The 22,587-nt window shown below is 34.9% G+C and overlaps 1 protein-coding gene across 1 annotated transcript; it reads right to left on the bottom strand.

Annotated features, from left to right (window-relative positions):
• Positions 1-18: 18 nt before the first annotated feature.
• On the bottom strand, positions 19-21,735 carry LOC116344672 (low-density lipoprotein receptor-like). Its single transcript, XM_031773320.1, has 16 exons — positions 17,652-21,735; positions 9,961-10,062; positions 9,823-9,870; positions 4,586-4,705; positions 3,944-4,066; positions 3,746-3,798; positions 3,608-3,635; positions 3,349-3,491; positions 3,012-3,279; positions 2,623-2,842; positions 2,300-2,399; positions 1,165-1,971; positions 847-1,063; positions 648-772; positions 227-379; positions 19-101 (listed from the first exon to the last, which is right to left on the bottom strand). The coding sequence occupies exons 1-16, from the start codon at positions 18,205-18,207 to the stop codon at positions 57-59; spliced, it is 3,108 nt and encodes a 1,035-aa protein (XP_031629180.1). The 5' UTR covers positions 18,208-21,735; the 3' UTR covers positions 19-56.
• Between the last annotated feature and the right edge of the window lie 852 nt (positions 21,736-22,587).

Raw genomic sequence — 22,587 nt, 5'->3', positions numbered from 1 at the left:
TGAGATAAACATTTTTTATGTGTTTTTTTTTATTCGAATTCCTGATCCGTTCACATTTACAAAAAGTCATTGAGTGGCTCTTTGTTCAGAGGCTCTTGTATCTGTAACAGATAAGAAATAATACAACATTTATACGTATATATACATAAAATTGTAATTAAATTACAGTAATTTCAATAAAATGATGAAAAAATTGTATTGCAGTGACGCGTTATTAAATGCTTACCTCATCGTCTAGTGAACTTGCGTACACTCGTGTCGATAGATTCTTCTCGAGACTGAATTGATCTTCAGTGGTTTTCCGATAAACTGGATTATCGAAATTCATTGACGTCAGCGTTCGATGTTGAACATAGTACCGATAAATCCAGAGTAGAAGCTATTCCCAAAAAAAAAAAACAAAAGAAAAAATAAATTCACACAAATGAGAGGTGTTACACAATTTCTGAATAAAATCATGAAAAAAATCAAATCAAATGACGTATTGCAAATTATAACCAAAATGATGTGGTTTGTTTATGAGCAAAAAAAAAGTCATACATCAACAAAGATAAAAAAATCTTATATGATGTACAAAGCTAAACAAGTAATAAATCACAAAATACAATTTCATCGGAATCAGTGGAATAAAATATGATAAAACTCACCACACTAGCAATGATTAATATCACGGTGAGAATGGCAATAGCAACGAGAGCAACTGTGCCAGAATCATTTTCAGCTGATTTTGGCAATGATGGCTCCGGACTTGATTGGTTGTTTCCTACTTTAACTACAAGCAAACAATCGAAACAGATTAAGATTAATTCACTTTCTATTCAAATATCTTTCGACAAAGTGTCTCACCATCGGATGTTTTCTCACCATCTTCGATGCATGTTTGTAAATCGTCGAGAAGTTTCAATCCAGTTGGACAAGCACATGAGATTTTAGCACTTCGTGCCAGTATTTGTGGTGCTGGCAAGCACAAATGCGAACAATGGCCATTAACAGCAGAACAATGATTAATACCGTCTGGTTGTCGGTATGGATGATATACATGGATGGTCATTGGATGTTGAAGCTGAAGAAAGAATTTGACATATCACTCACATATAAATACCAATATATTTTTTGTATTGATGCGATTTTTCGTATAATCCAAACAAAAAAAACGGTACTCACCATTCGCATAGCGGTGATTGCTTGAATGTCGCTACCATTGAATTTATTTGCTTTGAAAACAGCTGCCTTATCCCAATCAGTCCAATAAACATAGTCTTCAAATGTTGTTATTGAAAACGGATGCCGCAAATATTCCGACGAATATAAAATCACACGTCGATCGGATCCATCATAATTGCACGATGAAATGATATTTAATTTTGCATCGACCCAATAAATACGATTTAATACCAAATCAAGTGTGAGCCCGTTTGCCCATTTGATGTTGTTTTGGATAATAGTTTGTCGTTGAGTGCCATCCATGCCAGCACGTTCGATGCGCGGATTTGACCCCCAATCGGTCCAATACATTAAACCACGAATTGGATCCAATGCTAATGCTCGCGGTATTTCAATATCATCTTTGATTAGCTCTTTTGTCATTGTACCATCGAAATTTGTAACATCGATTGCACATCGCTTTGTGTCCGAATAATAAATATGATTATAAATCCAATCAACGGCCAAACCATCAGCCGTTACTTTTGAATCTTTAACAACCGCTATTCTTTCGTTGCCTTCATCAATTGGCGCTTTATAAATCCGTTGTTCAGATACATCGCTCCAGAATACCATGCCCGTTCTGAATACATAATCTAGGGCCGTGGCCGATTTTGTATTGTTCACAATCGATGTCATTTCATTGTGTTCCAATGAGATTTTTCGTATGTCATGTCGACGAGCAAATAACAATGATGCATGTCCTTCGGTCGCTTTGCATTTATTGTGATGTCTTGGATCTCGCATGTACCCTTTTCCACATTCGCACTGCGAATATATTGAGCACAAAATGTAGAGAAGAAAAGAAAAGAAAATAACAACGATAAGAATATAGAGCAAAAAAAAATTCCAACTAAGTAACAAAGTACGGTCTACAGTCAAGGAGAAAACATTTCAAAAGCTTTTACTTTGTTTCACTTTGTTTAAAATCTTTGGAGAGAAAAAAATGTATGCACATGTACACACACTCGCACTCATCCACCATCATCCAACTATTTTCATCAATGCAAAAACTTTTCCTAGCTATTTTCTTTGGCACACGTAACGCACATTATAGATAGAAAATAGATGTGAAACTAGAGAGAAAACAAATTACCTTATATGAACCAATTTCGTTGGTACAAAATTGTGAGCATATTCCTGGAGTTTTGCATTCATCAATGTCAACGCATGTGGTGTTCTCTTGAAGCTCATAGCTGTTAAGGCGAGAAAATGGTCAAATGTAAAGTATTTTCAAATTCAAGCTGCGCATCCATGGTTTTTGGGCGTTTGTATATACGTGTGTGTGTGTATATATGAAAAGTTTTTTTTATTGCTTTGCTCACATGTTTTAATTTCACTGGGGCAAATGCGAAAAGCAATAGCTAAACAAAAATAACAAACACAAAATAGCAAACTATTCGTTTGGATTTCACTCACCCATTTCGGCATTCACAATAAAATCCAACTGGTGTATCAACACATTTGTGTTGACAGCCTCCGTTGTTGATTTTACATTCATTCACTGAACATTTGTCTTTTGGTTCATCCTGGCCCCCTGGACAGTCAACTTTTTGGTCACAAACTTTGGCATTTGGTATGCACATTCCACCACCACAATCAAATTCGGTTGCTCGGTCGCATTTTCTTATCGCTGCGGCTGTAACAAAACAAAAAACAACAAAGTTTTATCAAATAAACCACAAAAAATAAATGGATCACAAGTGAAAGGTGAGTGAAAAGAGAAAGAGAGGGAGTGTGAGCGAAAGAAAGTTAACTCCATTGATTTGATCAAATTCAAACAGAATTCCAAGTATTTTCAAACTTACTGCAGTTGAATTCGTCGCTGCCATCACGACATTCGGCCAAACCTGAGCACATCAAATGCCCGGGAATGCATGTCAAATCATTGCATTGGAATTGGTCATCGCGGCAAGTCTTATTTTGGCAATTCTCTAAACTTTCGTCGTCCCCATTCGGACAGTCAATGCCCCCATCGCAAAGCCATTGTCTTGCGATACATGTTAATCTATCGTTGCACAAATAATGGTTTACTGGGCAAATTGACAATGAAATGTGTTGCGTATATGTGCAATTCTGCAATGAAAAATATTAATGCGGTTATTACGCTTTTATGTATCAAACGGAAGTATATAAATATCGTACACGTTCATCAGAAGAGTCAGGGCAGTCGGGGTCCATATCACAAACCCATTTCTGTGTAATACAAGTTCCATCGCCGCATTTGAAATCGTCGTCTTTGCATCGTTTCTTTGGACAGTTCAATTCGTCGCTTCCATCTCCACAATCTGAGATATGAAAAATTCACAACATTCACAGAAATTCAATATTCAGCGGAAATGTATTCACGCTTTTCAAACATCAACAATCACAAGAACAACGAAATAAATGCTAAAAGACTTACCATCGTCTGCATCGCAGCGCCAGCGCGACTATACAATTTCATGAAAAGAAAATCGAAATGTTGATAAATTAATGCAAATCATAATAATAATAATCCGAACATAATCCAAAAGATTGGTAGTTGAAGCAAATATCATACCTGAACACATCGACCGTTTGCACAAGTAAATTCATCGGAACGACAAGTTTGATCTGCATAAGAATCAACAGAAAAGTTTTCGTAAATGAATTCGATTTTCACACACCGAAGTGTATGGTACAAAGAGTGAAGAGTAAATGCAAATAATATAGATATTCGAAAAGCTTGCTTTGAAAAAGTTTTCAATGCAACACTCACTGCATGTTTGTTCGTCGGATCCGTTGGAACAGTCTGGATTTCCATCGCACACCCATGACATGGGAATGCATTCACCGTCAGAACTTTTGCATGTAAACTCTTCGGGCGTGCAAACATGTTTTTCTGTTTTGGCGTCGGGTGAGATATGCATATCGAAACAGGAACCGGAACGAGAGAACGAGCAAAATAAATACATAGAAAAATTGAAAGAAAGCAAGAAAGAAACAGAGAACAGATATGATGTAGTTTGTTTGCAAAATTTTCACAGATTAATTCATAATTTATTCAATTCGCCTGAATAATTTAAAATTGTTTTTCTATTTTCGGCGTGCAACAAATGTATACATACAATAACACTAATAATAATAATAAAAATTGGGGCGAGCACAGTTTTCATGTGACACATGAATGGAGGAGCCAGAGAGAAGAAGATGAAAATGCGATTATACTTTGAATGGAAAAATGCCATAAACATAAAATCATGAAACTAGCAGCGATAATAATAGACAGATCTCGAGAACGAATATAAATACAAAATGTAATTGAATTTGATAAGTGGGTATGGGGCTTGGTTGAAATCAGTAGCCAAAATAGGAATTGCAAATGTACATTGAACATATGCATATCACATGTCATACTTACTGCACACTTCAGGATCTTCGTCCGAACCATCAGAGCAATCATTTTCTCGATCGCACAACCATCGTCGGAGAATACATCGACCATTTTTACATTTAAATTTATCAGCATCACATGGCTTATCTGTAAAATGAGAATTTGAATTATTCATTAAAAAACAATCTCTATTTTTAAAAAAGCAACACAAAAAAAAATGGAATATCAAATTAATTCATTATATTTTTGCTTGTCGGTTGTTGGCACTTTTCATGTTTGGCAAATTTTTATATTTGTTGTTTTTCATCACTTGATTTACAAAGCGAAAACCGGAAAAAAATGAATATTCCAATCAAATTAATAAAATCCCGGTTTATTGGCTCATATATAGCGCGAAAAAATTGCTTCATCAAAATTGACCTCAATGTTACAAATTTAATTGATATTATTATTTTGATTGAGTTTCAGGCTATAACTCAATCAGATACACTCGGTAAATTATATGTACGTACTCTCAACTTTTCAGTTCATTGTTCTGCGATTAAAATCGAATTATTTTGCGTGAATTTCAATTTGTTAGCATCTTTTTTAGCTTTATATTTTGCCATTTCGTTTCGCTGTGCGAATAGAATGTCTAATTATAGAAATTTGCATACGATCACTCTGATACGTAGCAAAATTTTGTCATGATAAGGGAGCAATGGAAGTTGGAGGATGGATATAAAACCATTATTATTCGCTGCACACACACACTAACACCTATGCATAAAAGCAAAATTCGATTTCGTTACTAATTATGAGCGCTGCAAGTTTCAAACTTACCTCCGACCGCATCAACTGTGGCAACGAACCCACCACCAATCACCATTACTATGGTAACAAAAACTACTAATTTCATCATCACCAACTTTTCTCAGAACTTTCTATCGAATGCGCTCGTTTGTTTTTTTTTTTTTTATTCGTGAATTCTCTTTGTCCTTAGATTGTTTCTTTTTTCCTTTATTCCCGACAAACACACAAACCCACCAGCACAAAAACTAATTAACTATTGCAAAGAGCAGCACAAATGACTGTAAATAGACTTCAACTTCAGTTGTACAATATAATTATAAACTGACGACTCAAGCGATTCTATGTTCAGAATTAGACGATACTGAATGGAATCGTACAAAGAATCGTAAATATCTCTCTAACAGTAAGTTTTTTTTTTGCTATTACACCCGACAACAACATGTAGATTAAAAGAAATACAAGTGACGGAACACGAGAGAAAAAAACTGATCGCTAATCGGAATGTTTTTAAATTGGTTATCTTTTCCATTAGTATCGACATTAGAAAATAAAGTAAAGCGTCGCCATTTGAATTCTACTTGGCGAGACGATCGCACACAATTATTATCGTAATCGCAGGCCAAGCTGTCCATTCAATCAAACTACATATCTGACGCAATTTGCAAAATGCAAGCAAAACACAAATATAACGTTTTTACATAGTCTAATCTAATAAGTGTCAACATAAAAAAAAAGACAGAATCAGAAATCTGTGTTCTAAATCAGAATGAGTTCGTGCGACGCGACATTTATAGCTATACTTTTACTTTCTATAAATATATTACAAGTCATTATATAAAATATTGAAACGCAAAATATTATACAATTTAATTGGTTAACTTCACAGGAGATGAAGGTGGAGAGTAGAAATATGTGGCCAGACGATTGAAATGGGCACAGAAAAAAAAAATAGAACCTGACCTTAAAGTTGGCACGAAATCAAAATTTCCGTTTGAAAGTTGATTGGAAATTAGCGACAAAATATTTGTGCAGACAAACAACCCTGAGAAGCCTGAAGAAAACCAATTAATTTGCGATTGGATGCGAATTTTTTTTTTTTCACTTTTGTTCGTTACAAATTGTAATAGAAGCACAGCGTAAGTCACAACATCACTCTTTTTCACTCGTTGGTTTTTAGCACTTGATTTATTTTGAAAAGTGATAAATCTATTGCATTTAACACGACAGTCGGACGGTTATCGAATTGACTTCGACCATGATCAGTGCTCGTATTTATACTCGGTTACACGGACCAATGGGGTCCAAATGCACAATCTCGTTTCTTTCATCCCGAATCGATATTAAATGGACGCGTGTTGTGAACAGAAAACAAACTTCCGATTGAAAACACACTGCAACAAATTGATGTGGAATGGTTGCTATTGGAGTGAAATCGACTATACTCGACCCAATGAAATTTAATTACATGTGTTGAGCGCGTATATTGTAGTGAGAAAAAGAGCACTAGCGATAGCGACCGATAGACGTTTAACATGAAACATCACGAGATATAACTTTTGTATTGGTTTCGCTTTGTGTTAAAGATTGTGTGCCTTATATACCGTAATAAATTTACAGCAAATCGTTTTCAACGACCGTCTGTCAGCATTTTACCGAAATATTGTTGTTCGATTTATTCGAACGTAAATTGCAACGAAAAATCAGTAATAAAACGCTTCCCCGTCTCCAAAAATGTTCCGTTTGAAAAAATCTTTTATATTTTTCTCCAACCCAAAACGAACATTTTTTTTTTGTTTTAAACATTCACCCAAAATGTATGACGAATTGAGAGGAAAAATCGAACGGTTATGGTGTGGGATTGTAGTCTCCCGCAAAAGGGATTAATGTGGAAAACATTATCAATCGTCTGCCACCAAGTGGAATTAATGAAATTTAAATGATTATAAAAGCGTTATATTCTTTGTGTCACAATTAAAACTGAGCATGTTTATTTTTATGGGTTTTTGTAAAGTACGATGCATTGATGGAACGAACAATGGGCTCTTATCGCTCTCTCAACTTTGTTAAACCATATTTGCGAAGTATCGTTGACATTCCACTGCAAAACCATCATCGTGAACATGGGTAAAAGTCTGTAGAGGAAAAGGACATGTATTAAATGAAGGTTGGGAATGTGTTGCTCGCTCATATAAGTTTGATGTTGATATTACATACAAGACGATGACATTGCATTATCAATTATCGAAGCAACTCATGCATTATCAACACTTTTAATATTATGTGTCACTCTATACTCGATGTGCGCACCCAAGCGCATACACACACAGTCAATATCTTTCAAGCCGTAGTGTACTCAAAATACTAAACAAACACATTTCATTTCAAAGTGCTCATACTACATACCGACGTCTCTGACTATGTCATGCTCTTAATTTGTGTCACGAAGAATATTGCATGGAATTGAGAGGGAGAGAGAGAGAGGACGCGTACTTTAGACAATGCTTTCGGCATTATACTAATAAACCAATACGAAAATGTGTGTCTGTGCGTGGGGCAAGGATCGATGCTGAAAAATATCTGCAATAAATTAACATTTTTCATTGAAACATTGTACGTTCGCGTCGAAGAGTGGCACGAGAGTAAGAAAGACAATTGTGTAACAATGTCAATGGTAAGTGGTTTTTGTCTTTATCGGCTGATACATAAGTAGCTCGACAAACTGTTTGCCACAGCTAACACAACTCTACTACATAAAAGATGAAACTCGTTTATTCGTAATGAAGCATCTGCCTTGATGGCAATTTCGCCTGGTGAAGAGAGTAAGCTTGTTGCAACATTTTTTTCCCCATTGACTTTTTTCTTATTCTTCTTCTCTTAAAACAATCTAACATTCTAATTGCTACTGCGTGCCTTGATCACATTCGACGACAGTGCAAATTGTCTCTCTATTATGTTAAAATTGTTTTGAATTTTCTTTGAAATGGAATCAGTAATGTTTCTTTAATAATGATAACGATAACGATGATGAAAACATAGCTCGTTGGTTATTTTACTTTGTATGGCAGCAATGCGCCCGTACTGATACTCGGTAGCAACACCACTGAATCCCATATATTCAACGGAATGACGGTATTGTATATGGTTGCGATTGAGCGCTTTTAATTGAATTTAACTAAACACCACGAGTTATGCTGCCACGTACGCGCTGAATAAATTATAATGCTACTGCTTCAATGCGCGTCTTACGTGTATTACGATGGATATGATGGTCTTTACACTGAAAAATCTTTATAAATTAAAATAATTTAACCAGAGAGCATGACTATCGTTTGATGCTTTCATCATTTTCGCTTTCGTTTCGTTGATTTTCCCATGCTCGGCGTTTCCGTTTATTTTCCATTTTCAAGTAAGTATCGTGCTAGATTCTATCTGAGTCAAACGCGTAGATGCATGATTCCTTTTATGCAGTTTAGCTTAAACAACGACCTCTTTTCTAAATTGATTTCCCTTCATTTTTGCAACGCAAAAATTGCACAAATTAATTTTAATATAATTTTTCCGCTGGGAAGATCCCAAGAGAAGGCGTTCAATGTGCCATAGTACTATCTCGCTACATGCTATTATTAAAATAGATGAAATGTTGGAGAATTTGTTGGATATAAGCACATAACAATTGATCGAAATGTTAGAGATTCACTTTGGCATGTTTGAGTAACGTAAAACATCTAATTAAAAAGCATTTTTTCTTCGTTAATTTATCTGTGTGTCATGTTAGATGGAGTCATGTTTGATAATGTCTTGCTTTTATATTCATGTTGAGTTCTATCGTATGATTTTATTACATCGAGTACATGAAAACCAATTAGTTAATGAATACACCGAAAATTGACGGAATATTTTGGTGAACTTCTCTCTATAAGTTCAATGACGCATGCCAGGAGCAGAGATCGCGCACATAATAATTAAGAAATTTTATCAATGCCATTAACACCATCATTATTATTACGCGAACAAATTTTATCGTTAAACATTTTTTTATCATGCGTCGCGGTTCAGAAATCAAAATAGAGTGCCGTTTTACATTATCTATAGTGAATTTTATATATATTTTTTTTATATTGATGTTAGTCATTTAGATATCAACATTGTAAATAATATTCGAAGCAAGACACCTTCTTGGAAATGAACATGGTCTCTCTTACCTAGTCTCTTACCCACTGCATGTTTACTTTGTATTTTTAACGGCTCTGTTTTTTAGAGCTTACATTTCATTTAACAAACGATGTGAAAATGTCCTGCGGTTTTGCAAAAGCGCAAAAAAAAAACGAAAAACAACAACCGTAAACAAACATCCGAAAGTGCACAGGCCGAGAGAAAAAAACACATTCCACAATATGTTTTTGTTGATTTAGGTCAAACATTTGGAATGGGACAGAGAAACTGAAGAAAATAAAATACGCAGCATAGCATACCTTTTATACGGCACTCTTTAGGATTTTCGTCCGATTGATCTTGGCAATCTATGAATGAACAAAAGCAAAATATTTTTATAGGTGCTGAAACTCGAGAGAGAAAAAAACCGTAGAGAAAAAAAATAAACACATTCTTACCGGGCTCTCCATCACAAACGAAGGATATATGTATGCAGGAACCGTCGCCGCATTGGAACTTATGGTCGTTGCACGGAACTGGATCCAATTTTTGCAATTTATCTAGAACAATGCAGAACGAGAGACGAAAAGAGAAACAAAACAAAAAGCACGATGAGAAAAAGTGTGAAAATATACCCCGTTGCTTTTTGAATCAATTTTAAAATAAATCCAATGAAAAAAAAACAGTTTGATGTAAATTCGATTTATATTTTCTATTGGTTTTGTCTGCTGTTACCGTTAAAAAAAAAGGTGAACTTTTATTGGACCAAATGGAATTATCGTATGAATTTTTGTGGTTTTGTATTTGGTTGTTTGGTTTGCAAATAAAAATGAAACGAAAGCCCTCTTCACATATTAATGCATAACTTTTTATCATAAACACTTTAGCTTTTCACTCCCCCAAATACTCATGAAAATACGTGAACGAAATATAAAACATAAAATTGTTTTTGGTGCGTTTGATCGAATTATGCGGAGGCCGTGTGTGTCGCACACATGCATTGGCAACTTCATCATCGTAATCATCATCAGTGTGAGTGGCGCTCATGATCGAAATTTATGGTTTCGCATAAAGTTTTTGATGGCTTTTGTATTGGCCCAAAAATTAAAAGAAAACGTGCTTCGTGCGGCGAATGATTTTTTTTTGGTGTCAAAACTATGAGCTCTTTTTACACTTTTCTCTGTTTCTAACGATGTCAACGAAAATAAAATCGTAAAAATGAGAACGAGAAGAAAAAGAGCGAGAAAAGAGATGCATTGAAGCCATATATCATGCATAAAAATCAAGACCGTTAAATGGTGACTTATTGTTATTAGATTGAATTTATTGTCTAATAATTCCGTTTTATTATTCGCTTACTTGACCGCATACATCAATCATACGTATAGGAATGAATCAGAAAGACAGTATATGCGAATCTATTTTCAACGTGTTTTCAAAGTGTATACTGTGTGGCGATTGGCACTTATCATCTTTTATGAACTGCTTTGTCATTTCAGGCGGTCATTCATTAAATCGTGCACGGAATTTCACCAACATTGGCAAAAAATCACACCATCCAATTTGCCTACATTCAGGATTCAGCGAGGCGACATCGTTCGTCAATAAATAATAAAATGCATAATGAGTTCTATGCAGCAAACGCTCCACACAAATTACACGCTGTTCTATCTCACACTGCTTAGCACTTTTTGTATGTGTGCAGGTAAGTACAATATATCGATCAAAGTGGATTTTCATCCCACATCTGTTCATTTAATTTATTTTTTGCACCATTAAATTGCGCCGTTGAAAATAAGCGCCACGTAACGACACAACATAATACATCAACAATAGGTACTATTTTGCCAACATCTAAATAAATACAAAAAATAAATTCAAATGTTGCGCAGTACTGTTGTTTTTCATTTGCTCTAGGGGCGGCGGTGATGCCGAAGAGCTTAAAAATAATAAACAACATGAATTCGCCAAAAACAGTATATTTTGCCATTTGAAAATAAAATATGAAGCAAACAAAAAACGGAACAAAAACAATATTATGACTAATTGGCTAAATGATAGCATCCATAACACTCAATTTGTTTTAAGTAATGATGTTATTACTTCGGATATTTCCTACTTTAGAAGTAAACGGTGTTTTCCACCTCTCTACATCTCTCTATTTCGCTCTATCGCACTCTTTGTTAAATACGTACATTGATTGCCCCATTGAAATTTGCACATCATCGGATTCTGAAATCAATTTGCGAAAATTTTATTCGTTCTCATTTTATTTGTGCAGTTCGTGTTGTTTTCTTTTTTTCTATTTTTAAATTGTTGTCAAATTGAATAATGACTTTGCTATTTTTGATTTTACGTGGAAAAGCGTTTTTGTGTTCACTCGGGTTTTACGTCAAATTATGTGCGTGAGAGGCCAACAAAAGCACCATTTTTTTTTTCATTTTCCATATACGACAAAATTGACGCAAATTGATGCTTTGCTCATACTCTAAGAAAAACAAGAAAAAAACAAAACAGCGAAAAAAATAATGTGAAAAGAATGCAAATTAATTAGTCATTCCAAACACACTCGAAAAAGAGGAAAAAAGGACACGTTTTGAGAAAAACAAAAGTATTTTCCAACATTCTTTTGGGCACAACCATAAAATCTCGCTTATCATCATTCAAACAAAAGGGTAAATTAAAACCTTTTTTTGTCCAATTCTATTGTGCTTACAGCCTATTTGGTATGTTTCCAAAAAAATATTTATGCAATTTGTTATTAGATCTGTTTGCAAAAAAAGGAGAGTGAGCACGAGCGAATGACAATGGTATCGCTTAAAATTTGGTACAATAGCAGAAGAAGAATAAAGAAGAAGTGAATAAAACAGTAACCAGAATTTTAAATATATAGAGTGACGAGCCAGGTGTACAGGATTTTGCTTCTACATTAAATGCGTCAACGAAGTAAATTCTGTGCGCGCATAACATGCAAACAAGTTAATCTTGCCCTATCCAATTTACTTCACATGTGATATCTTTCGCTGTTTTGCCCAACCAAAATGGCCCGTTTTTTTTTAAATTGTCGTGTAAATATTTTGCCTTTTCCTGGCGTTTATTACCATTACAAAAGGTAAAGCCGTTGTCCTTAATTTTTTTTTTTTTTATTTCAGCTTTTTTCGCTCGTGTAAACTGCAAAGATTAAACATTGAGGTACACGGTTTTTAGTTCGTTGCTAAACCATGATATCTGAACCAAATCAAAACAAATCGGAATTCAAGCGTTGACATTGTTTGGAAAATCCAAAAATATACATATTAATGCTGGCATATAGAAATTTATCAATGTTTATAACTGAAGGCGAATAATATGGCATAGACGTAAATATACTAAATATATATATACGTAATGTAATTTCATGCCAGACAATGTATAAGTCAACTATATGTCTTTGGCTTACAATTTCAGTTCACATGTAAGACGTGCACGGCACACACCAAGCGAAAACAATTTATTTTGTTAAAACACAAACAAACGAAAATTGCATGCATGTATTTGTCTCTGTGTTGTTATTTATACACATGTGTACCGTTTTCGGTTTTTCTGCTTGCCTTTGCGAAATTTGATTCTAAACATGAGACAAAATAAGCTTGTAAAAAAAAATTGCGAGCACGAGATAAACTCACTCGTACGATTTGTAATTTCCATGTAACGCACTGGCTTAACGTGTATTTTAATCTAGACGGCCACAAAACGACACAATAGATGTCACGTTAAAATATTGTCTACGGAACACGGAGAGAGAGAGAGAGAGAGAGAGAGAGAGAGAGAGAGAAAATGGCTCTTTCTCCAATGTCGTTCTCTGTTATTTTGTCTATATATTACGGTATTTAAATTCAAATCAGACAAAACCATTTTTCGTTCGTGCTCGTCAAATTTCTCACTTGTGATTTCTTTCGTTTTGCCTTCCAAATGGGTTCTTTTGTAATTTAAATCAGTCGACACCAATCATATGATGCACACGAATATGATAGAGACGGATAGGTGAATTTGGTTTAGTTAAATTTTCATATTGTACGGATTAAGCGTGCACTTGTAATAAAAATGTTCTATTGTGACTTTGATTGGATGCTTTCGAGCAGCAGAAGCAGCAATGCGATGCAATGGCAACCATAGAACAATGGTTACAACTAAAGCAGAACCACTGATGCGGTTTTATTTCGGCATTAAGCGCCATGCATTTTACGCTGTGCTCCTAAATATGCAGTAAATGTTGGAATGACAACGCACATATACAAACACGCATACTTTTCCGCTGAAATTACCTATTTGAAACCTTTCGTAAAACTTCCCAAAAGTCAAATCGATTCATTTGCAAATGCTATTAAGTACGTGTCCACCAGACGGTAAACGTAAAATTAAACTCGAGAAACGTGCGACCGACGATTTTATGGCAAATAAAATGTCCCCACAAATGGCTTAAATTCGCATTAATCGCAAATTCATTTCCATTTTCATAGCCATTGCATAAACGTATAACTGATAAAATTCAAATTTTGAAATCATTGTGTGAATGTGTGTGTGTGCCGAAGGAGATTTCGAGCATGTAATTGAGGCAGCAGAAACCCCATTGAGATATTCAAGAAGCATCATTGAATCTATTGCCATCAATCAATCAATCATTCAAATGAGTTCAATTCATAGACACATTTAAACTTCGTCTACGTTTTTTTTTTGCTTCATCACTTGTCCATTACATCAAATCAGATAACATTTAAAGCATCTAGAGAATAAAAGATGAGCTATTTTCCTTCTTATTGTGGCCATCGGAATTCGGTGTGGTTCGAAAGAATAGAACAAAAGTTTTACTTTTCAAATACGGACAAAGTTGAACATTCCGAGGGCAATCATTCATTCATAGTAGCGACATGGAAAAAATTGGTTTTTATGCATTGCAGAAAGAGAAAGATCAAATGAGAAGAGAAAAAAAAGCGAGAATATTTTATTGAAAGTTATTTGAAGTTCGTTAAAATAAATCAATTGTCGCTTATTTGCTGTGTAGTATATTATATTGAAGAGCAAGCGAAACGATGAAAAATAGACTCGTAATTCGTCAATTGATTTTAAATTAAGCGCAATTCTGATGTGTTGGTATATATGTCTGCGTGTGTATCGTTGGATCTCCCTTGGATCTTTCGTGCGCACTGATTTGATTTGCTACGTATATTGCTCGTTTCTTTTTTTATGCCTGGAGTAATTGTCGGCTCGACATTATTTTTTCTCTCTCTCCTTATGCTCCCTGTACGACTTTATTTTATATTCAGTGTGTTTTTTGATACAGAGAAATCAGATCATTTCGTTGCCAGGGAGGCCAAACGAACAAATCAGCATATTATTTGTGCATGATTGTGGCACCAGAAAATAGAAACTGAATTCTAAATATAACTAGAGAAAATAAAAAAAAAAACCCGAAACAATTTAGTCATCAAATTTGATATTATTATATGTACCGCATTTTTTGGCCTTGATTCAATGGTTGATATGCGCATTTTTTTTGTTGCGTGAATAAAAAAAAATCCCCAAAGAATTTCATTGAATTTTGCCATTTTGCTCGATAAACGTTTATACTTTTTTCTCTATCGTCCCTAGTTCAATTGGAATGAGGCACATAATTTCATCATTTTTGTTTTCCTTTTTCGGATTTTTTTAAAGGCATTCTGTAACCATGCGGTCACATGAACATTATGTTTGAACCAAAATTAGGTAAACAGTATGCAACAACAGATTTTCATCGCCCACATCGATTGAGGGAGAAAGAAAGAGAGAGAGAGGAACTGGAAAAATCCGTGATTACCCAGCCATCTCAAAACGATTACGGCCGATTTTTATAAACACAATTGTTTGCTATTTTGTTCACAGTTAAAACAAACATATATAAATTCTTAATTCCTACAGTCTTCCGGGCATATGCATCGTTTATTGAATAGTAAAGAATGGCGAATTTTGACATTGTACTGTCGTATGGCGAAAAAAATGAGCGAGAAAAAAAACAATTTGCTATGAAAAAAAAGTAAATAAAATGGAGAAAAAAGTGGGAAGATGCCTGCTATCGTTCGCTTCGATAGATACATTTGGATTGCTGAATGAATTTGAGACGATTTGGTAATTTAATCGAAAAGAAATCCAAATTGGAAATGAAGAGACCAAAGCCATTGGAATTTGTTCAAGCACAAAAAAAACCGTCGGATAAAGAAGCTCATTTATTTTTCTTAGCCATTTTTTCGTTAGTCGTTTTTTTCTTCGCTGCATACTTGTACATCTGAACATATGATACGTCAAACGGCAAATCTTATCGGGGGTGCTTTACTTCGATGCAAAGGCAAATATCCATATAAAAGGCATCGATATTGGTGCTATTTGCCAATGAAAAAAGTGAAAAAAAAAACATAGCGAGAGAACACACTTAAATGGTATGCGCGCATAAGAAATGGAAATAAAATCGTTTTCGCTTCGTTCATTCTCTTTAGTCATGAGTTCTGAAAGAGAAAAATGCTTACAATTTCAATTTTTATGGGCAATAGTCGTTACGATTTCGACAATATCCATTTCCCGATTTCATCTTTTAGTTTGTACATGTAGATTTTTATAGTCGGCAAAAATCTATAAAAAAAACTGCCTTTCGAATGCAAAATCGTGCGCAAATTTTGGAATAGAAAAGAAAAACATCCCGATTATTTTCTTTTTTTCTTTCTCTCTCTCTCTCTTCTCAAAAGTACGGTCTCCATAGAAGTATGCGTTCGGATGGCTTTGGCATTTGTAAGCTCTTTTCCAAATTCTTTTTCGATATTAAAATTACGTATGGGTGTTGAAACTTAAAATATATGTACGGTCACAAGAGTTAAAGAAAATACCATTCTCGCAAAATGTAGGGAGATTGTTTTTGTTCTCCTCCTATTTTTCTTCTTTTCACTTTTTTTTTCCTTTGAAAAAGCATACGCACGAGTTACTGTCGACACGGGCTGAGGCGAAGGAGTTTTTAAGTAGCGTCAGATCAAAATATCGGATCACGAGCCAAAAACAAAGCACATATTTTTATCTGCACTCTCTTTTTTTCGCTTTCTTCTTTCTTTCTATATTTCGTTGTTTTGCTCTCGTTTGTCGTCGTTTTGTTTTCCTTCGTCATATTTGTTTGTTGGAAAATTGCGCACTTTGCTTACCGAAAAACTTTGTTACGTTGACGGCAAGGCGACACGAGCGACCAAGTGAAAAGAAAAACACACCGAAAAGGAGCAAAAAAAAACACATATAGAATAACAAAGGAGAATGAGAAATGTATGCACACCCGAGAAAAACACGACCCCAAGGATACATACGGTGCACACCGAAATTCGAATAAGTACAAAGAGAAAATTTTCGAATCCATTAGGAATTTTATGTCTACTGTATCGTATTTCATATCGTTGCGCTTTCGGTGGGTTGTTCTTTTTATTATTTTTCGTCGTCTTTTCAAATCGTTTGACATTTGTTCGCTTGTGTTTTTGAAGAATTGCTTCCCGTCAAACCTTTTGTTCACAATCCATTTCATTTGGCGCGCCGTAAGCAATCACAAAAATTGAACTTCGAAACGATAAGTTATTGTTATTAAAACGAACGAAAAATCAACGAAGGCGACGACAACGACGACGACGTCCACGTCAACGACAACGGTGAATGAGAAAAACAAAAGACTGAGAGCAAAAAATAATAGCTTACAAAGAGCAGACGACAAACAAAACTGAAATAGAAGCAGAAATTAAACGAAGAAAATATCATAATAAATAGCCACTTGGCGTTATACAACAACTGGTGTTCGAGCCTCCTTTTTTCATATCGACGTCACACATGATCGATATAGATATAGAATGGCGATAGAGTATAAGTAGGCACGAGACGTATAAGCCCACACACATATATACAAAATGTATCGCATATTATCTTTATGATGAAAATGATAAAAATAGAACAAGCGTCAACTGTGCCAGCACAAACGTTGAGAAGTCGACAAGTGCAGATAATAAATAGGGAACACACCGTGATGAGCAAAGGAAAATAGAATAAAATAAAATATAATAAAGAGAGTAGAGAAAAGATAAAAAGATAAAGACGTAACGAGAATTATATTGAAAATCACCTTCGATTAAATATGTTCCGCCTGGTTTTGACGGCCATGATAATACTTTATGTTGTGACGATTGTTGCTGTTGTTGTTGTTGCTGCTGCTGCTTCTGCTGTTGCAACGTCGTAGTCTGCTTTGGCTTTGGTCTTACATTCCTACTGTTCTCTTTTTCTGCATTCAAAGTGGTGCTTGTGTTCTTTGAATGATACCCATTTGTACTGCTGCTACTTGCACTGTTTGTCGCAACATTTGGTCTTATCGTTGTCAATCTCTTTAACAGTGGCGATTCAATTTTTGCGGGTGGTATCCCGCTTGTGGATTCAGCATTGATTGTTGTTGTTGTTGTTGTTTCTACTTTTTCTGCTGCTGCTGCCGCAGTGGCCGCTGTTGTTGGCCATTGCATTGTGATTGCACTGGTGTTGACCGACTTTGAAACATTTGGTATAACTGCATTTGATGTAACATTTTCACTATAACACACACTTAAAGTAAACACTAAATAATAAACAACAACTAAAACTAAACGATATCCCGATTTTGGCATGAAATTGGCTAACAAATTTGACCACATGTTTTCAAGTTGAATATGTTACGGGTATATTGTGGCCGAATCAATCGTGAACAAATTGCGGAGGAATAAGAAAATGGTGCGAACCCTTCGGTTTTGCTCTTGTTTGCCTTTGCACACTATACCATAAGCGTATCGAAGCCGATAATTTATTTAACACTCTTCACGGTGAGAGATGCTTCCACCCTACACTGCACTCTTAATACTCAATTGATGGTTATTCTATTAGTTTGTACACTTTTGGCTTAACTTTCAGTTTGCAGTTTCAGTTTCAGTTCCCAATACTCGAATAAGTTGTTGTGCATTTAGTTCATTTTATTTAACTCAATTTTCCGTTTTTATTCCGTATAAATTGAATTTTCAGTATTTTCTCAGATGTTGTTGTTGTTGTTGTTGGTATTGCAACTTTGTACATATGTATACGATATATATATCAATGCGATTTCTCAAGCGAAATGTGTATTTCGGAAATGAACCCTCCCCAAATAACAATCACACTAATTTCATTTATCGTATGTGTTGACATAAAACACGGTGTTTTCCAAATGCATTTGTACAAAATGTTCAAAACATCGACGATGCACACTTCAAAAAATACCCAACTATATTTGCTAACCAAATAAATAAATAAGTTAAATAAATAAATAAGACTATCAGTGGTTGGATTGTGTTGAGATGATTGAGACAAGAAATGTATCGATTTACACACACGTAATTTTGTTATGTTTGTTACTGCTGATGATGCTAATGGTTGTTCTTGCCTTTTTATATCTTTATGTTTCTCTGTCTCTCTGAGTCTCTTGTGTATGGTATTTTATTTGATTTCTTTTTTAAAAATAAATCGCTTTAAATTATATAATGTTTAATATTTGCCGATGCACTGAATACTTCATTTATATGTATATATATGTCGATGGTATTAATTATGCGATGATAAATTGTTGTTGCTTGTTGTAGATCATGTATATTCTTGCTATGTATTAACTTTTAATGTAACAAGCATATTCATTTGGTATTCAACGTCATGTACACATCTAATGAATGTTTTCGGTTTTTCACGATGTTACATTTCTCTGTTTCAAAAAGTATTCGCTTCGCATCTCACTCTCACACTCTCTTCAATTAAGTTTAAGTTTGTGGCCCGAAAGAAAAGTTGCAGCGGCAACCAACTAACAAAATAAAATATACTAAAACACATAAAACACTGAATTAATTTCTGTTTATGTTCGCATTTATGCCACACAGCCACACATATATACGCGAAAAACACTGGGTGCTCAGCGGCCTTTGTGATTGAGAGCGTTGTGATTGAGAATAGTGAAAGAGAGTGAATAAATAAAATAATCACAAACTCCTAAGCGAAAACGATTCACACTGGGATGTAGCGTATTCAGCACTGGCAAGCGGTAGGTAAAGTTTCATACATTTTATACATCGATTCGAAAATCCGTCGACAATGATAGCGACGACAATTTGGTGGATTTGTATGTGCTTGTTGTCGTTGATGTGCAAATAAATGTGACTTTTTGTCTAACTATCTCGTGGCTTTTATTTGATTTTGCATGAGATTTCGTGTATTTATTTTTCTCCGAATTTAGACTTGCGTGTATTATTTGATGCGTATTGTTTTTGTCATGTAATTCGCAGATGCTGTCATACTATCATTGACAATGATGCTGATGATGACAACGACAATAACAACAATGTTCTACGATTAGGTATTTACGTTAAAACGTTTTCTCTATCAAAAATATTAATACCGCAGATAAATTTTATGGCCAAAAACGCGCGTGTGATTCGATATCTATTGTTGTCGGTGTTAATATTTGCCAATATTGCGCAGGGTTAACAATATATATTGTAGATGTAGATAAAATGAAACCGTAATTAAAGGAATCCGAAATGATTTGATGTGTCGACCTTCGGCGACATTATTTTATTGGCCCCCGCTTTAATTGAGAGTTTTCTCTCTCTATCTATTGAATTGATTGAACAAATTATTATCTATTGGTGTCTGTGATTTGGTTGAATCGTCGTCAATCTCAATTATTTAATAAATCATTGATAGAAATTCTGCAAATGACGTTGTTCCTTTTGTTCATTCACACCAAATCAATCCTTTGGCCTGATGCAGCCTGTGTTCGGCTATTGTACCCACTCGAACAGACACACAAAAACCAATATTGACCGATTGGTTCTGACGCCTTTTATTAGTCGATTTTTTATTTTTTTATTTTTTTTGCTTCAAATCTCAACTGCCAATATAATACTGTTTACAAAATGTTCTGTTTACTTGGCATACACATGAGAATTGTCGACCCGATGTTATCGATTTAATAGATTTTAATTGTTTGCAACGTTCTCATGCAAAAGCATTTGTTTTCCGAATACCGAACGATTCGAATTTTTGTCGTGTATTGTCTATTTTTCGCATTGAACTTTTATTTGGGTTAAAACTATTTCGCTTGATTTTTTTTTCACATACGCATGCATACACAGTGCACACAATGAGATCGATAACAAAGTGATGCAGAGTTTTGTATTTCACCAATTGGCTGGATTTTTATTCATTTCAATGACATTTCAATGCACATTGAAACCCTCGTTACGAATGAAAAATCACACTTTCGTTTTATAACGCGTACACACACAATTTTCACTCTAGTATTTCTTTTTATACTTTTAAATGTTGTTCATTGTTTGCACAGTCAACGATGACGACGAAGTGGTAGCTGCTGATGATGTTGGTGATGATGACGATGATGACGACGACTATAACGACTATTTTCTCTTTTTTTCTGTATCTCTCTTATCACAGCATTCAGAATCTCTATTGAAATATTTGCGACATATTTATCGGATATTAAAATCTACAATCCTTCGGAATGCATAGAAAATATTTATGAATTTACACATCAAACTTTCTTTTCTTGCTTGTTCGCTTTTCCGTGTGTTTGTTTTCTTCTTCTGTTATGCTTAAGAATTTTCTTCTATTTCGTAAATCCTGCGAGCGATTGATACTGTAATTTGTGATTTATAATGTTTACTCTGTTTTTATTATCCTTGGTTATTGGTTTTCGAGTGATTTATTGCACTATATATGGTCCGTTTAATGTTAAAATGATGGTATTTTTTTTTTGCTTTCACACTTGCTGTTCTTTAACATACACACTCGATGATGATAACGCAACGAATGGAACTCAGTGAAGAAAAAAACATTTACGCTCGTAAACGAAACACTGAGTCTCAAAACCGATTTTCGCTCAATGAATTGATGCTCTTTTTTCTGGCGGACTACTGATTTCAATAGAAGTGGTTTTTGTTGGTATTCTTTTGTTGTTGTTGTTGTTATTTCTATTGTGTGCGATACGCACTGTGAATGTTATCACCCGCACTTGAAAATTACGACTATTTTTGATCGCCTGTGCACTTAAACAACTGGATATCGTTTAATGCATTCAATGAGCGTTAAGACTGAGAGAGGTGTGACATGCTACACTCGAAGAAACCAACTGAACACATATAACTCGTGGTATGTGTATATTGAAGGCAGCAGCACCACTAGCAGCAGTAGCAGCAGCACAGTAAGGCAAAAAAACACATCCAGCAAGAGAACGAGAGCGCGCGCGTGTTTACGGCACTCGTTTATATTGTGTATAGAGAAATGGTATGTGAAAATCCACCAATACAAATGCAGACGCGTGAATCGAATGAGAGGGAGAAATAAATGCGAACAGCATGCTTGTGCACAGACACATGCAGAAGCACATGCACATAGAATAGACCGACCGTTCAACCGACCGAGAGAATACGATGAGAAAACAGAGTGTTCCAAAGAATTTTTGATGTGCTGTGGCACCAAACAACAAAACCGAGCACACAGGCCATATCAAATCCACAATGTTATACCGAAAAGATAAAAAACAACGAACATTTTATTTAAGCATTAAACGAATGTTGTGTGTGCAATATATGGTGACCAGGGTAATCAAACACATCATCCATCTAACGGGATCAAATACAAAGTCATCCGATATGAATATGCGAAATGATGACTTAGCTACCATTGCGATAGAGCATAGGATTTAGCGTCAGCATTGAACGAATATGCGAATGTTCGACAAAACGAAAAAAAAACTGCCGTTGTTCATTCACCAAATATGGTTTTCGTACACAATTTTTTGTTTGTGCTTGCTATTGATTTGTAGCCTCATTTTTTTTTTCTCTACATTCTGTGTATGAAAAAAGAGGCAAAATATTAGCCATTGCCGATAGCAATTCGCTGAAAACGTATGACCAGTTATTGTAAGCAAACTGCAAAACAGATATATATGTGTATATTATGATGAAACATCTATAGAAGCCGAATCACTTGATTGCGAA

Source organism: Contarinia nasturtii, unplaced genomic scaffold, assembly GCF_009176525.2.
Source record: "Contarinia nasturtii isolate CC-2019 unplaced genomic scaffold, AAFC_CNas_1.1 Cnas_scaffold_1101, whole genome shotgun sequence".
NCBI lineage: Eukaryota > Metazoa > Arthropoda > Insecta > Diptera > Cecidomyiidae > Contarinia > Contarinia nasturtii.
This window is presented reverse-complemented; position numbering and strand designations above follow the sequence as displayed.